This window comes from Corvus cornix, chromosome 8, assembly GCF_000738735.6.
Source record: "Corvus cornix cornix isolate S_Up_H32 chromosome 8, ASM73873v5, whole genome shotgun sequence".
NCBI classification, from domain to species: domain Eukaryota; kingdom Metazoa; phylum Chordata; class Aves; order Passeriformes; family Corvidae; genus Corvus; species Corvus cornix.
This window is the reverse complement of record NC_046338.1, coordinates 19,309,464-19,327,649: the sequence shown is the minus strand read 5'-3', so window position 1 is coordinate 19,327,649 and position 18,186 is coordinate 19,309,464. Positions and strand designations below refer to the sequence as shown.

The 18,186-nt window shown below is 34.4% G+C and overlaps 1 protein-coding gene across 4 annotated transcripts in view; it reads left to right on the top strand.

Moving 5' to 3' along the window:
- Positions 1-15,223, top strand: part of CDC14A (cell division cycle 14A) — a 52,846-nt gene extending 37,623 nt beyond the window's left edge. The window contains exons 11-16 of one of the 4 annotated variants that reach the window (XM_039556151.1): positions 594-750; positions 2,840-2,955; positions 3,536-3,583; positions 4,597-4,725; positions 5,668-5,986; positions 14,331-15,223. In XM_039556151.1, the coding sequence (XP_039412085.1) occupies positions 594-750; positions 2,840-2,955; positions 3,536-3,583; positions 4,597-4,725; positions 5,668-5,986; positions 14,331-14,360 (799 nt within the window). In that variant the 3' untranslated portion in view covers positions 14,361-15,223. The remainder of the gene's footprint in view (positions 1-593; positions 751-2,839; positions 2,956-3,535; positions 3,584-4,596; positions 4,726-5,667; positions 5,987-14,330) is intronic. The other 3 variants (XM_039556152.1, XM_039556153.1, XM_039556154.1) reach the window with 3 other exon arrangements.
- Positions 15,224-18,186: the final 2,963 nt, after the last annotated feature.

The window sequence follows — 18,186 nt, the reverse complement described above, 5'->3', positions numbered from 1 at the left end:
CAGAAAGTCTGCTCTGCCCATTCACATTGTAGCAATTAAATTGTTATTATTTTACCACCTGTGTGAAGGATATATTCTTTCAGTTTCTGAGTCAATTTTGGAATCCTGTTGAACTTTACATGAATACATCCACTTGCACATCACAGGTCAGCTGCAGTTTCACTGCACAATATCTGTATCCAGAAAACTGACCCTAGTAAGTTGCAAAGTTCTGTAGCATCATTTATGCTACACGTGATGTATATAAAAGCATTGTTTAATATTATTTTTTAAGTTGTGTTTTAAAGGCCTTTAAAATATGATTGCAAATTCCTGTTTAGTTAACCCCTTTCTCCAGAAAGATTTGGTGGAATGAAGTTTTAGTACTGTGTGGTGACTACAGACTCGTTTGGTGATCTTGAAGGGTTTTTTGTTGCTGTTTTTAAGTCTGGAGTTTTTAAAAATTTTGTGATAGACATGTAGATTTTTTTCCAGATGAAAATGTACAGAAGGTTCAAATATTGGCAATCTGTAAGTGTGGCATGTTTTCATATGGTTTTTTTATGTGTATGCACATCTGTTGATATGAATGGCTTTGGTTTTGTATCCTGAAGGAAGCAAGCAATGTTATGGCTGGAGGGAGATCTCATCCGATCAAAGCAGAACCAGCGAGGAATTGATGCAAACATTAACAGAGTTCTTTGTAGCTTGAATGACATTTCCATCAGTGACACTCTGAATAAAGTGCAAGACTTGGATCAATACAAGGAGGTAAGTGTTCTTAGGAAAAATTTCAAGCAGACTGAAGCTGAGCTTTTAATAACTAGCTGTAGATAACTTCTAGATTTCCAGCTTTTTTAGGCTTATATTAGTATTAGATTGCTTTTTCTCAGATTAACTTTTTTAGAGGTCATAATTAGAACAAATCTCCACTTAAAAAAAAAAAGAAGAAAGATAAATAATATTTAAAACTGTTACAGGTAATTTTTCAGGGTTCAGAAGGTTTGCATTATTCCAAGTCATTCTCTCAGGATTTTAAGTTGTTTTTCTGAGAATGAAGGAAAACAAAAAGTCAGCTTTCCTCCCGGAAATAAAAAATTCCATGTAGTCCAAGTTTTTAACTAATAATGCGGGAGTGTATAAATGTCGATTCTTTTATCACAGTGTTAAAGATGAGGTGATGTGTAGGTTTAGGTTAAGGACTTTACAGTTATATTTTGGGAGCACAGGCATGAAGTCTGAATTGAAGTGAACATAGTTTTGTTTCCAGACTAGTAAAAATCTAAAACTGTAGTTTCTTACATTATGTATAAAAAACAGTCTAGAGGAACTATGCATTTGGTTAATCCCTCCTGAGGTCTGTAATGATGAAAGAGGTTTTAGGTTCCTGATGGAACCGTTTGCTTGATGTAGAAGACCAGGCATGTAGTGGGCATATTTTTCATGTAGTTACTAGTATAAATTAAAATAAGCATATATGATAATCTGGAAGAGTATTTTAAATGCATTTCTGTAAAGATGCTGTTTCCCTGTATTTCACTTTCTTACAGATGTCATATTAAAGCTGTTCAACATTCAGTTTTCAAAACATTTAACTTATTATCTTTTTGGGTATTTGGTTGTATCTCAAGACCTCATTAACTAGAATCTAGTTCTAGTAACTCTAGAATCTCAAAACAAAGTAATTTTCCCAGTCCCAGAAATTTATGATGTCAAAGAATCAGAAGAGAGGACAGCTAAATGCAGTAACTGGTGGGCTGGTAGAGACAGTGAAACAAAATTCATCAGCATTGTGGCTGGATGATAGGTAACAATGGCCTAGCATGTAATCTGCAATGAAATCTAGCTAAGCTATTTATGTTTTCCTATAGTGAAATATTATATATAATTAATATATATTTCCTACAGTTAGACTATCATATCATTTAATTAACTTCTATCATATTACTTCTGTCAGTCCTTTATGTTGGTTAATGGCAGAAACTATTGTTCTGTTTTATGCAGAGCAGTGAGTTCACTTAAGTACGAAACGAACTGCAGTAATAAAAATACTCCATCTGAGGTCAAATGAAGTGTAACTGGTATAAGTTTGTTTTCATCTGGAAAAAGAAAATCAGTTCTTCTCTTGCTTTGTGTTACTTCTGTATTTCTCTGCTACATAAGATACTGTCTCTCCATAATAGTTGGGTCTTAAAAAAGTGTTTTGAGACCAATCTGAAATTATAAATAGGTATTGAAACAGTGTTGGCATACACTTTTAATATATCTTAGAGTTTATAATATTTTCTAAAGCTAGAAGAAATGAGGATAAAACTCTAAAATGTGTTCATCCTATATTCCTTATTAAGTTCACATGGGGAAATTTTTTCCAAAACTTACTTTTGCAGAGAACATAAGAACTTTCAGGTTTTTATTTTTTAAATCTAGTAATTTAGTTAAGTTGATTTTTTAGCTCCTCTTGTGGGACACAGCTTTATTTAAATTTCTTCCTTCCTTGTGCATAGCAAAATTTTGTGTTACTGTTTCCCTTGCGTGTTGCTGACAACTTTAAAAATAGTTATGAAGAAAGTTCATGTTCTATAAAAACAAACTTCCTTGAAGTAAACGAATGCTGGCATTAGGCTTGAGCATCCTGAACTGTCTTTAAGGTCAGATTCTGCAAAAGTCCTGTGTGAGTATGTTTGTACAGAGGCACATTAAATGTACCAGAACTATGCAAAGGGTAGTGCCGCATCTGCGGAGGATGGTAGATCAGCCTTCTGGATTCTCATCTTTGTGAAGGAGATGCTCAGTACTTTGAAACTACACTGCTCCTAGGATTTGATAGATTCCCTTGCTTGCATACTTTTGTGTTTCCCAGAATGATTCTGAAGACAAAGCAGATGTGGAAGCTCAGAATGGCATGACACAGGGAGATAAGCTTAATGCCTTAAAAAGTCGGAGACGGCCTTGTTCTGCTACAACTGGAGCTCTGAGGTAATGATACCATTCTGAAGTGATGTGCAATTTTAAATTCAGTCCATGCTATCAGATCTGTGTGGCAAGTACATGATCTTGTTTAAGGCAGTGGTACTACCTGTACCACCTTTTGTGGTGGAAATTACTCCAGGTATGTATCTATTAGTTGCAGATTTGGTTTGTTAATCGTTTCCTTCTCTCCTTTTTTGCCATCTGTCTCCCTGTTTAGGGGTACCTTCTTACTGTGTAGCACTAAAAGATAATGTAAAAAATACTTCAAAATCTTCGAATTTAAATCTAGCATTTTAGAACATATGACTTGAACAAAATATTTTTAATCGAACTTAGTTGTCTTTCTGTAATTACTTTTCTATACTCCTTATATAAATTTAGAATTTTTCAGATCCAGTAAAAATGTGAACTGTGAAATTAAACCTGAAGTAACTCTCTGTTCTTTAACTGTAAATTAAAACACTGATTTTCAATAATTCTAACTCTTATTTTTATATTTTAAGCCAACCTGAGACATGCAGATATGTTTGGCAGAGGGGAAAGGCGTTTTATCCTTGGATAAAGTTTACTGCTTTTGTTTCTTCAGGCTGCAAGACATGAAACTGCACACCAGGTCAATATCACAACCCTTCAGGTATTGACTTTAAAATTTTTTTCTAAATGTGTATCACTTGACTAGGATCTTAATTTCCAGTGTTTTGGATCATTGCTAATCAATTGATGTGATAACTATTTCAGGCTTCTGAGCACAGGCAGGTAACAAACGTTTTTAAACACCTGCCAATTGCATGCCTTACCCCATTGAATCTAAAATACCATATGTAGGACAAAATTACTATCGTTATCAAGCGTTAATACTAAAAAGAGCACATTTTTCAGTTTCATGACCTGAATTTTTGAGTTGAATTACTCCAGATGGCTAGCAGTGGAAATAAATGTTTTACCCTTTCTTGGTGTGTAATTAAAGCTGCTCAATGTCATTTTCCTTCCATGCTTGTAGTTGGAGATCTGTACCCAAGTTTTTTCATCCTTTCATCCATTGTTGTATCTCCTGGTCTAGGGTTGGAGAAAATTAATTTTTTTAATTAATGTGGACAGCCATAACAGTAACAATTTGAGTAGTCCTGTGTAACGTACATACAGCTTATTATCAACACATGGAGCATTTTGTCATTAAAAATCCCACCCTAAAAAGAGCTGCATGTTCTGTGCAACTTAGGGAAAATGTTCATTTGGAAATGATGATGACCTCTTGAAACCTACAGTTTTGGTTTTTTCTACTCATACTTGCTCTATAAGCTCAAAAAGTACTCCTACTCAAATTTACACTTTAAGTTCTAAAATTTATGATAAAATTTACAGTAAATCTATAAAAAATGGACACTTGGCCTTCATAAATTATCAAGGCGAAAAGTAGCCTGTAACTGTTTAATAAGGTGCAGCTGTGGAAATACTTGGAGTGGGATATCTGCAAAGTTTTTTTTTAAAAAAGATGTTTTAAAAGGCAAACTTGAATTTTTGCTGTTGAGCTCTCAGACTTGAAAATTCACACTTTTTAAAATACCAGTCTGTGTACTGAAAGGCTTGTGTGTTTGAGAGGTATATTACAAAATCTTGCTTCTCACTGGAACTCTGCGCTCTTTTTAGACTGAATACTTCAGGTAGCCCAGAAGGGTCCATATCTCCTCTGAAGGCCTCCCGAGTGATGGCAGTTACTTCACCATCTGCAGAAAGAATAAGCAGACTTTCCACGTCCTCAGGCTCTAACCTTAAAAGGTTTTTTTTCTTCTTCTCATTTTGGTATAAATGCTTACTGTATCCTGCAGTGGTTGTCAGCACATCTGCAGTCTATGAAGCGCTTGCTGTTCTTGGCTATAAGAAGGCTTAAATTTACTTACAGAATGATGTGCTGTTCCACTAGCCAAACTTTAGTTGCCTACAGATTTAAAAAACAAGCAAAACCCAAAATCTATCCCACTGGTCTGAGAGTTTTATTGAGATTGTGTCATCAGACACAGTATTGCATTGCTCAAGTGGGTTGTTTTGGTTTTTTTCACTTATCTCAGTTTATAGATGTTTTGCAGGTATTCCCACAAGTCTCTATACTAGTACTCTCAGAATACTGAGTGGTAATTAATACCATTTTTTTAATGAACCATTTTTTTATTACTATTTATTTCCATTATTACTATTGTTCTAAGTAATTATATGTGTTAAATGACACTCAGAATGACTGGTGCATTTTTAATAACTATGTGCAGAAATGTTTGCCTGAAGAGAATAACCAGCTTGAGATATTTCAGGACACCCTATTTCTATTCTATTTATCATGTAATTTCTTGGTTACTTGGAGGCTTGTATCACAAAACTGATTTCAAGAAACGGAGGAGGAGTTCTTAAACTGTTCCATCTACACAAAGTACTTCAGGGTTAATCAAATACTGCCTAAACCTTTTAACACCATCTCCTGCATGTGTGTATGGTTTGACAGAGGTGAAAGCTGGCCATGGTGTAGTGCTTGAATAAGCAAAACCCTGACAAAGAATTCTGCTTTTCATTACTTGGGAGCTAAAAAATGAGCCTCTGTGCAAACATAGATTCTTTCAGAAGAATCTGTGTTATTCACCTAATGTCTTCTGAATTGTCTGTTACATTTTTTGTATATATCTCTACATACCTTGTGTATATTTTTTTTCCCTGCATGTGTTTTCCATTCAGCGTTTCCATAAGCTCCAGACTAGCCAGTTCTCTAGGGAACCTGTATGCTGCTTCAGATGATGATGAGAGCAAAATGACATCATCGTCCTCTAGGACAGGTTTTTCTGTAAGCCATATCTCCAGTCACCTGAATGGCAGCTTGCAGCTCCCACACAGGAAAAACCATGAACTGAACAACAACTTATACAACAGAAGCAGCAGTAGTGGCAACAACCTGAGCAGCCAAAGCAGCTTTCACAGCGCTGTGACAGATGAGTACACACCAGCCTTCCTTTATGGGCCTTACAACTCCTCCAGCACGATCCCAGAGTCAATTCCTGTAAGTCACAGTCACAACAGCACTTTCAGGCAGCTCACTGATGCTTTTCTTTCTTGCTTCTGTGAGCAAAACTGTTGAAAAAAGAATTCTTAACTCAGCATAATTCTCCAACTTCCTCTAGTGTGTCTGAATTGCACCTTTGTCTGTTACCTATCATTTCAGCTGCTTTTTTTTTCCATCTCTTCTAAGCATCTAGTACATGGAAGCTTCATGAAAATAAATCACACCTGAACTTTAACACCTTTCCTGATATCTTTTTTAATGGACCTTCTTCCCTTTAGATTTTATTTCAAATTATCCATAACAGTCTAACACAAGTTAATTTTATGACTTTATCTTTGTGCAGTAACAGATTTCAAGAAGCCTTTGTATGTATTACAGTAAATACAAGGTAGAACATCCTTAAAGATAGGACTTACTTGCTTTTCACTTGAAACCTACTCCCTTTTCTAACATCAAATGTGGAAAGTATTATAAGCAAGGTCTCACATTACAGCTTTCATTCTCAACAACTTTGGTGCCTTGGGCTTATTGTGTGCTCTTTTTCTGTGTAAAAGAGTCTGTATGAAGAGGATGTACAGATAAACTAATGCAACTTGGAAGTGTTTCTATACAAAACGCAGAGAGAGAGACTAAAGAAACTTCAATTATGAAATCAGAAATAGCTTCATCTATCCTAGGGAAAAAAATAAGCATATCTACTACTATAAATCTAAAATCAATTTAAAATTCCTGGTTTCCAAGGATTTGATAGGCTACTAATTATAAAAAATAGTACACTGTTTTTAATAGATTTTGCCTATGATTAAGGGAACCTGTCAGCCTCTCTTGACTAGTACTGACACAATTTTTACTTTTTTTTACTGGGTGGAAATAAAATTGGCTGTGTGTAAAATTAACTTCAGAGTATTGCACATTGCTCTTCTGTTTCCTTACCACTGATAAATTGTTTCAATATAAAGAAAGTTTTGTTCCTATACCTGCTAGTGGTTTTGAGTGTGGTGAGTCTGTCTTAAAACAGCTAATAACATATATTGCATGTAACTAGTTTGTCCTGAGAAAGATCATTCCTTGGGCTGTGTTCTCTTTTCCCTGTGGAAGTGGAGGACCTACCCTCTTGTTAACAGCTCAGATATGGCACCACTTACAGTTCAGAAGCCACATCTTTGTAGCTTGGGAGTGTGAATTGCACTTTCTGAGGATAGATGACAGTAGGAAATAAAATCTCATTGTTCCATTATGGAATTAAACTGCCATGTGACTGAAACCTAACCTGTATAGAAAGAACTTGGGAAATGAAGTTAGTTGAGGGAATGTGATTCTGTATTCTCTTACTCAGTGGGTTCTTCCTACTGTGGTAAAATCTGCTTGACCTAAAGCAGGTCTTTGAAATACTTTATGCTTTCAGACTCCTTGTTTACAAAAAAATGTAGCTTCTTATCCGCTACAGTTTATCTGGAAATAAGTACTGATATTCCATGATCTTAGAACCACTGTTCTGCATTGAGTTTAAAATTGAGTTTAAACAGCAGCAGTAACTTGTTTGCAAGGGAGTTCTTGAATGTTGCCACATCTTCACCTCTTTGACTGTGTTTTTCCCTACTACGTGTGATTGAAATAAACTATATATAATTGAGATTTTTCAAGTGAGATACAGAAACCATAACAGGTTTTCTATGATGAAACAAATTCTAGAACAAGAGGACTGTTCTTGTTTGACTAATTTGTTTAATTTCTTCAGGCATAGATGAGGAGAGAGGTGAAAAGCTGTATAACAAGCCAGGAGTGTTTGTTTTGAGACACACTGATGAGTCTTTCATTTGTTCATACATTCTGATTGCTCTGGAAAGTCATCCTTTTTACGTGTTCCCAGTCTTTAATCCAAGATGCTTACAGAATTTCAGTCCACAGGAGTTCAGTCCTCAGCTCCTGTTGAGTATACTGGAACTAAAAGTCGATATACCAACAGTGGCTGAGAAAAATCACTCATCTGAATAGTAAGTGGTAAATTGGCTGATTTTTTTTTTTTTTTCTTAAGTCTCACTTTCAGTACTGTCTCATATTTAATGTATCGAACAATAATTCTTTGGAGAGTCAACCCATTCCCATTCTTTTCAGTTGTTTCTTTTGTAAATTATATGCTGCCAGCAGCATTTCTTAGAGGGTTTTTTTTCACATTTTTCTTACAGCTACATATTATGCATAAAGTATATGCATGTAAATTTTCATGAGGCACCCTAAGGGGAAGAAACTCCTTGTAACTGTAGTGTGACTTAGTCATGAAAATAAGCTGATGTTATTCACAATGGGCCAAAATTTACAGGAGTACCAAATCATAATATAAAGCATTACAGAAACAATTAGCCTGTTTCCTCAAGCAGCTTAAAAGGTTGATTGTAAATATAATATCTTAAAAACTAAGAACTGTCACCTCCTTTGGAGAGGTACTTGCCATAACTTAATGCTACAAATGATTTTTAGCAGTGGAGGCCAAGTTAGTGGGCTTGTTCCATAAGCATAGGACAGGAAATTAAGTTTTGGTGACACTTTGTTTCTTTTTTATATGCAGATATTTACAAAATTCTAGGATAGTGTTGTGTTTCTCCTTAATCTCATAAACCCTCCAGGGTTCAACATAATTGGCTTGACACAAAAGTTCCCCAAATCTATGTGGGGAGGGAGGGTGGTTTACAATGTAACAAGTCTCTTCCAGAAGTGTAGCATGCCTTTCTTTCTTGGATAAGGATAACTTAGGAAAAGGGAGGAAAGCAAGGAGTGGTGGTTACTGTGTAGTTTAAGGAACGGGAAAAGAGCAATTCATGAACAGGTGAAAACAGCCATGTTGCTAGCAGAGAGGCACTTACAGCTCTGTTGATTGCAGTGGAGAAGGAAATTAATTTTTGTCTCTTTGCAGTGAAACTATTGTGATTTAAAATATTGATTTAAATGAAATATGCTAGGCATAGTGTAAAGTTTTAGGTTGAATGGAAAACATTTTTAAAGAAAACAAAACCTTTCTAAAATGCACAATTCTTTTGTTTTAAGAACATCTTTAATTTTTTTCCTACCAATCTCAATGACTTAGTAATGCATGGAAGGATATAAGGGTGTAACCTTTGAATAATTCTTGGTTTGATATTGCTTGCTGTTGAGTAGAGGTTACACACAATCAAATGCAGCAAGATCTTTAAATGAGATTCCATCTCTAGTCTTCTCTGAAGAGTGAGGTGAGCTAAAAATACTCTTATTTTATATATTATATGCTGTGATATGAGAAGCAGCATTTCTTAGTAAGAGTGATGCCATGCAAAGCCTACATAGCAACGTGCAACTTTGTTTTACCTGTAAACTAATACTCTTTCAATATAATAATGGCTAAAAAGTGTTCCTGTTTGGAATGTTTTTCAAATATGTTCTGATTAATGCATTTGCTTCTAAATGCACCCTATAGCCCTGTGCATCTATCCCAGTCACAGAGGAGTGCACTGAATTGTTACCCATTTTATGCACAATTGACTGAGTGGAGTTACTGTGGTATTCTGAGGTTTAAGGCAAGAGTAGATTTTTTGATCATTTAATTTCTGAATGCTAGGAGTGTCTGATAATGAGCATCTCACTGACTAATTCAGATGGTTTATTTTGAGGACAACATAAACTTTCTGAAAGATGATTTCCACTGATTGAACACAGTCATGCTTAAAGCTTTCACTTTTAAGCTGAAACTTTCTGTATCTCTTTATGTCAGTGTTACAGCCCTGTTATCTTATTTTCTTGTCATGGAGATATCTCATGCTAGTCATCTCAACTTGATTTTCTTTTGATAAGCTAAGTTAGCTCAAAAATCCTTTTGAAAAGTGTTAAAATTCTTTAGTGTTTGAAAATCTGTCTTGTCCAGAGAGCTGCTACTCAGTGTTATCCTGCTTAGAAATACACATCTTGTTTTATCTTTTTACTGTAATACACTGGAAGCTGAGGAGGAGAAGAAAAAAAAAATTTCTTGACATTGATGATACTGACTTCTATTTCTTGTATTTTAGTCCCATGTCCTGCATTCCCTGAGGGTGGTTTGGTTTGAGTTTTTTTTTCTTTTTTTGTGTGGAACTCCATGGAAAAGTATAATCTCTTTTCTTTTTATTTGGTTGGTTGGTTTTTTCTCCTTCCCCTCCCTTCTTCTTAACTGACCAAGGAAGATTGGTTTTTCTTACTGCTTCAGCCCCGACATGCAGCTGCTTTTCATGGCACTTACCAGTGGTCTGAAGCTCATCAGCAAAATACAGACTAGTATCAAGCCTTAGTACAAGTTCTGGCAGAATTCTTTTAAAAACAGAATTCTGTTTAATCATTTTGACTTCACTACTTCAGATGCTGAAGTTACTTGGAAGTCATGACAGCCCAGCCTAGGCTTGTTGGAGTGTTTGTGTTAACCTTGCACTTCTTTCTAATTGGAGCACATCGGATGATGGACCTGACAGAAGTCTATTACATGTCCTGGTGTTTTGTTTATTCACTTAGCTCATCAAAGGACTCTTGAATGATACTGATGAATTCTCTTTCTCTTTATTGCCAAAATCTCCTTTCCCTGAGTTAGATATCAAGCTAACCAGCTGTAGTAATGCAGTACTTTTATTTTATAAAATCACCTTATCACTCTTATTTTTTTGTCTTTATTAACATGAGTGGTTCAGGAGCATTTTGAGATGGTTAGGACAGCAATTTTTCAGTTCTAGTTTGTGTTCAGTGAACTCATTAATGAGCTTTTTCCCCAGTATGGAAGAGAAAGTTATTCACTGATCTTTTTTTCCCCTGTTCTGCAATGAAACGGCATTAATACTGCTGTTCCACATTCCATTTAATAAAAAAGAATAAAAAATAACCACAGCTGTAACTATTGTCTCCAGCCACATATTTTTCTCAGATGGTTTTTGTCCTTCATAAGTGCAAGCTTATAATCCACTTTATTGTGTTTATGCTGATGAACTAGAAGAAAAGTTTGATTTTCAAAGAGTAGAAAACTTGCTGTTCTACTCAGAATAAATACTTTATTTACAAATTTTACAAAGTGTGTATTTTGATTAAACAGAATCTCTCAAAATTACAATTTGCAGAATTACTCCCTTCAAGTATAATCACATTTAAGGTACTGCTATAAGATTTTTGCTTTGTTCTTAGAATAGTTCTAAATCCAAATGTTGCTCTTTAGTATGTATTTTTATTGGAGAATATGTAACTGGGTAGTCTCAAGATGAGTCACCTTTTGCTTCTATAGCTGTCATGGAAACCGGCAAGATGGAAACATTTCCAAAAAATTGAGAAGTGTTAGCAGTGTTTTAAAATTCATATACATCATCTTTACCTGTAACATAGTTTTTCTTAATAAGAACTTACCATTAATGAAGATAGGACAGGCTTTGCAAAAAACAGACAAACACTAGTGCATCATGCTGATGTGTAAATGTAGCAGACCCACAGGATCACTTCAAGTGTGTGTGCGTTTTCTCTAATGCATCCTGAGTTAGTTTAGTGGCTCTTGTGTGTTCATGGTAGTTCTTGCCTGCAGCAACATTCCTATTGCAACAGTGTTTTGGGACAGTTGATGCACAATTCAAAAAACTTAAATTACATTTTTGCAATTATCTGGGGAAAGTACATGTTCAAATCCTAACAAATAGCCCTAAATGCTGTAGGGTTTTTCTGTCTTGAAAGAGAATTCGGGCTGATGTTGTCCTGCAGTTGCATGTCTGCAAATACAGTTCTTGTGCCTTGGTGGATCTGGTGCCTATTTTCTCTTCCAGGAGGCTTTCCGTGCCTCCTGTTGAAGAAGAAAAATGGAAGTGATCTAAGCAGTTGTTTCAGCATGAGCTTCATTAGATATCCTTATTGGTAGTGAAACTATCTAATTATGAGTTCTTTGTTTAAATGTCTGTTACTTGGGTATAAAATGGCAAGCTTGACATGGCATGGGATCACTGTAGGAATACACATTGAGATTTCTTTTCCACTAACTGATTTTATACTCTCATCTTTGCAATTCAGCAGTCAATTTTCTTTGGTTTTTCTTTCTTCTTCTATTTTTACCTCTATTTTAAATAAGATTTTGTTAAATCTAGCAAATTACTTGTAAAAGTGGATTGGGGTTTTTTGGTCTTAATAAAGCTTTCAGAAGCATAGGCTATACTTTGAGTCATGGCAGATACAAATTTTAAAATAGAAAACTCAAAAGATTTAAAAGAAAAAAGGAAGAAAACCACAATTACAGGCTTTGAAACATTACAGTCAATTTCTTCAGACATGTGAAGAGATTTAAGAGCACAAATTACTTCCCCGAAAATGCAGAAAAAATCAAAACAACAAGCTGCTTCTGCTATATTTAAATTTTTCAAACTCAAATGTGAGTCTGTATATTTCACAGTAGCTCAGTTGTTACAGCTGTCACCATGTTTTTAGTAATAAAAATTTTTGTGAAGTCACATAGATTAACCTGGGAAAGATGCTGTTTAGATTTAATTATTTCTCTGTATTCAGAAAATACTTTGAAACATTAGGAAGAAATCATTGCAATGTGAAGTAGAGTTATGATGAGGGTGGGAACACACTGAAAAACGTATTTCTCCATTTGAAAGTAAATAAACTCTGCTTGCCCATCTGTAATGAAAATTACCAAAACATGGTATCCTGTTTCCAAACAGTATATGCTGCTAGATATTTGTTCTTTTTTTATCTGTTTCCCTGATTTTTTTCCTTTTTTTTGGAACTTGGATTACTAACAATTTTAAGAATTACAGTTTGAACTTCAGAATTTAAATTTAATTTATGGTTTGCTTCTTTTATTTAAATCATGATGTAGAATTCCTGGTTACTGCTGTCTGCTGAGTGAAGGGCTGGCGTTCACAGTTCTTTGTAACTAACACTTGCTGGCTTTGAGTGTACAGTGCTTTCTGGTCATCTTTCATCTGTCCAAGCTTAAAGTAATCTATTGCTGTACAACATATGGGAGTATATAATTACATTTCATGCCATTTTTAATGGTTATCAACTTTACTTGGGATTCAGTTTTGATGGATCCATTTCAAATACTGCACTTACTAAGTGTAACCATCTTTCCAGTTGTTAAAATACACATCTGAAAATGAGAAACCCTGGAGGATCATTAAGAGAAGCAGAAGCTTCAAGTGCTCATCAGCAAAGGGCTATTCCTTCTGCCTCGCTCTTACTACAACCAGACCCTTTTTAGTCAGTGGTATTCAAATCTATATGCTGACAGCACTTTTTCTAGGAAGGAATATCCAGATGGTCTCAAATCTTCAAGATGTGAAAATGCATTTAAAAGACAACTTTGAAAATACACACTGAGACTTAAAATATAGGGGAAATGTGGTTGTGTGATATTAGTTAGAGCTATAAAGGTATATATAACTGTATTGTGCACTTCTGCTAATAGGTTTCACTATGGGTACCAAAGAGCATTTCTATAATGACTAGTTAGGAATAGTAGGAAAATGGAAAACTGTGAGGTTCCAATCTGTCTTAGGAGTCATGTTGGTCTCCAGTAGTTCTAATTCTGAAGAATTGATGCAGTTTTAAAATATGTTTGGTTTTTTATTTGCTATTTGTTTATAACCATACTAATACTAATCTGGGACAGCTCATCACTATACAAGACCAGTTATTCATAAGAGTGACTTCTTAAACACATCTCTATAGGAGCTAATAAAATTATTGGATACTGTCTAAACTGATTAATCAGTTTCTAATAAAACTTCAGACTTTAGTAGAAACAGAAATGTAAATAAATATAGTAGACCAAGTTATGGTTTTCTCTTAATTATAGTGACTTGTTACTAATCCAGATTAACCATTTGCAGAGTTTCATTTTCATCTGGTTCTGGTAATCAGACATAAATTTATCCATGTGCATAAAATTGCTAATGTAGATTTTTTTTCCTCAATAATGAGCTACACCATATGTTTCCTTTATCATTTTCTGAATCAACATATAAAGTAAGCTGACTCTTTTACAGTAGCAGTTGGATTCTCATTCAGGATAAGTGGAAACAATTCAATTACAGTAGCAGTGGTATTTTAAAGGACTTATAACACTTCAAGAGTCTCAAGAAATTGGTTTGGAAAAGTAAGCGTAGGAACAGGCAAATTGATGGACTTTACTGTGCTCAGATTTTAATTTCTTCTATTTTATTCATCTTTACCTATACAGAGATTCAAGTCCCCCTCCAACTGTTTATTTTTCTCCTTTCTGTCCTTCCTCTACTGCTTAAGTGAAAAATACATGTTATGTATAAATAAAACCTCTCCAGTGAGTTTTAATCAGTTTTTCTTCTCCGCACAGTCCCTTCAGTCTGAGTATGTTCAGTACTAAAGCCTTGCTGCTTTGGTGAAACCTGCTGAGCTCTTCGAATCTATGTCCTTCATGGTGCAGAAGAACTGAAGAAAGGAAGCTGCTCATTAAAAGGAGGAACCTTCAATACAAGATGTCTTAAAACCTTAACACCAAGAGGAGACTTCTTAACAGGAAGAAATTTATCATTAATGACTACTGCAGATGCACTGAAGTTGAATTTATGGAAATTACTACCCCCATGTTATATACAAATTTAAATTTTTTATGTTGAGACAGCTTGAATATATTTCTAATGAGTTTCATTAAGACATTTATTAACTTGTGTACAGTGTTAAAATATGTATTAAGAGAATATTTTGGTAAACTATATATAAAAATCATGTAAAAACTAGAATATATTTTAATTTAGGGTCTACTTTGCTACAAAAATGTGTATTTTAAAGAATTTGTATATGTTTATCAAAGATATAAAATTTTTTTATGAACAAGAGATTTTTCTTGTTTTATGGGTCCATCATTATTGCTTAGAGCCTAATGTAATTTACTTTTTTATTAATTGGTCTTCTGGTAACTTGATAAAAGTCTAACTAGTGAGAGACTTGTTATCACAATATCAACTAAAAGTACTTGATACATTGTCTGCTTTCCACTTCTAGCTGCTAACGTTTCTTAAGGAAACACTATGAAAGAAAAATAAAGGGAAAATATTTGTTGAGATGTGATGTAATTACATCTTCTACTACAACAAAGGTAATTTGTGATGATTCAGTTGTACAGTTAACACCCTTTCAATATGTCTTAAAGGATTTATGTTTTGTTTTCAATGTAGAATGTTAACTTTTGCTATGCAATATATGCTGCAAAAATGAAGGCAGACCAAACTGAAGTTGGAAAAAATGTACAATGAATTTAGGTAGCACTGCATACTTGTATGCTTTTAACCTACATTTGGCGGTATGTGTACAATTTCCTTAGCAACACACAGTAAATGTTGGAAGTATATTAAATTTTCATCTATCAATTGGATGCTTCATAAACCTTTAAATTTGTTGAGCATATGGCTGCAGTAACCTCCTGTGTCATGGAATGTTTGTCAATAGTAAAGATGCCCTTTAATCTATGGAATGTAGAGTTTAGTCAGATGTGATCAGGAATGAGACGTAGGATGAAGTGGTGTTACAGGGAGGCAGTAAAGATTGTGTGTAAAATTTTCAGAACTCCACAAGTGCGTGGTAGGGAAAAGAACGTAAGCAACCAAGGATTTGATTTGCCACTAATTTACAAGACAAAAACAAAACAGAGTTGTTACCTATTGGCTTTTCCAGTATCTGCAGAAACTTGAAAATAAAACCTGGTTGAATTGTCAGTCTTGTTCCTGAAAACCTGTGAATACCCTGCATTTGCTTTAAAACTGACCTTAAGTGCTACATCATTTTTTTAAAAGATCAGATCACAAATTGCTATGGAAAGTTGTACTGAAAGTGTTAAAAAGCAATACTGAGAGCAGCTATAAAAATCAAAATCACTGAATAAAATTTACATGCAATATTGTACATTTTTGCAACTGTGTATATGTAACATATACACACACAAAGTAGTGTGTGTGCATATATATATACAATATACTGTATATGAATTATAGATTAATGGTAAGGTAATTCTACCTCTCATAAAGAATTTTCTCATGTACTTTGTTATAAATAGTTTTCCTTAATAAAATACTGATTAATTTTGAAATGTAGATATATATATATATATATATATACATACACACACATTCAGGTAATTGATAATAAAATGCCTTTATAAGCCAGCCTCCTTGTTTCTTGGTTTTTTCTTAGATCTTTTGATTATTTGATCTCTAATTGAAGGTAACTCTTCAAAATCACCACCTTTCTTCAAAACCATGTAATATACTTAAAAGTAGGATGACATTGCAAAAGGCCATTAGCATGATAGATACCATTTTTAACAATTTCTCTAAACCTTCTCATATTTGCTTTATATAATGTCAGGTATTTAATCAACGTGTTGATATTATGGTGATGGAGCTATATTTCAAAATACAGTAATTTCAAAGCTGTGACTGAATTGAGGAATCCTTCCTGGGTGAGGCCCCTTTTTACAGGTATAATACAGCTTGACTTTTTTGCATGTGCAACAGGATTCTTAGTCCCACCACCAGCAGGTTCTCTGCGCATAAGAATCGAAACAATTTAGCTTTCTTTAGCTTTTTGTCCTTCCTTCCTTCAATTAAAAACTAGTCACAAATGGTTCTAACATTTGTTTAATTCTGTTGCTGATTTTCTGCAATTTTTTTGCATTGCATGATTATTTATCTGTTATTTATTAGTGCTTAATATTCCTGTCAGCGTCTCTTGCAATAGAAGATGTGGACAGTGTGTAACTGTTACACAGCCATTCTAAAGGAATAGGAAAGCTGGGAATAGAGCAGATGCTTTCCAAGTTACCCAAATTCTGGTGACAGTCTGATCTAAAAGGTCAACAAAAGGCTTCTGTCACTGCATTCAGATGAATAATGGATGGTGATTTGGATGGGTAGAGTAAATAATATACAGCAAGAACAGCTAATTAAAATGTTTCTAGTACATAGGAATCAACCTCTCCCTTGGCCTTTTTCTAGACTTTTATTGATTTATTAGATGAAATACATACCAGCTCGTGTACAGTATTTTTTTTAGTTCATGAATAAGTCAGTATTCTACAACAATCAACTTCTTAACAGCAACAAAAAATGCTGGGACATTGAAGGGTCAGGGAGGTCTTTTAGAACCTTGTAGCTTTTAAGAAATAGCCTGAAATTTATTTCATATCCTGTGTTCACTTGTCCTTGAACTTTACCATTTCTGTTCCTTCTTATAGGAACATATCTGGTTCTGGGAAAACAAGCTGTAGCACACAAGATCTCTAAAACTGTGAATGGATGGATCAAATAAATCTAAAGGTCTCTACTGGGCATATTATTCTGTGGCTAACATCTTATGAAACAGTTAATCATCTCTTCTAAAGTATGCTTTATGAAGCTTTTTGGTTAGGGAGATATTTCTTGTTACAAATTCAGAGACTATTTTTCAATTAGAGTACTGCAGAAAGAGGAGGATTTTAGTTTCTATAATAACTGTTCTTTACTGACAGCTAAACAATGAAAGGCCTCAAAAGGTTTGACACTTGATTAGATCTACACTGTAAAGTGCAGCAGGCAAAAAATATGGTAATTAAGGACCTGATCAAGTAAATCACTGAGGTATGTCTTTACCCTTAAGCACATGAGCCATCTAATTAATTAAAAATGAATATAGATATTCCTGTTTGTAACAAATTCACCTTTGGATCAATATTTCTGTCAATTGCTAACGTGAGCCTTTCTGTAAAATAGGAGATGTGCTATATTGCAGCATCCATTAACCCACACAAACTAACTTTTTTGACTTGAAAAAATGTATGTTGCAACTACGACTACCTCCTAATATATTATTTTGGTATTGCCATTTTTTAGCATCAAGGGTTTTAACAGTATCTAAAAATGCTTTACGAAGGTCTTTGGTACAGATAATATTATGAGCTGTGATCTCCTGCTTTTGTAGCCTGTATCTAACCTACCTGTAAAAGCAGCTTTTTTCCTTAAACTCATCACAAAATTAACCAGCATTCCATATCTGAAAAGCTTTTCAAAGTAAATGTAAGTTCTTTTACTGAGTTTCTTATTAAGTCTTGTCCAGGTAAGGACAGTTAACATTTTGTCCCTGTTTGAGTAAAGCAGGGTAGAGTTCCTGGGAGAATCCCATGACTAATTATTCTCCATCTGGGAATGGATTGTTAATGC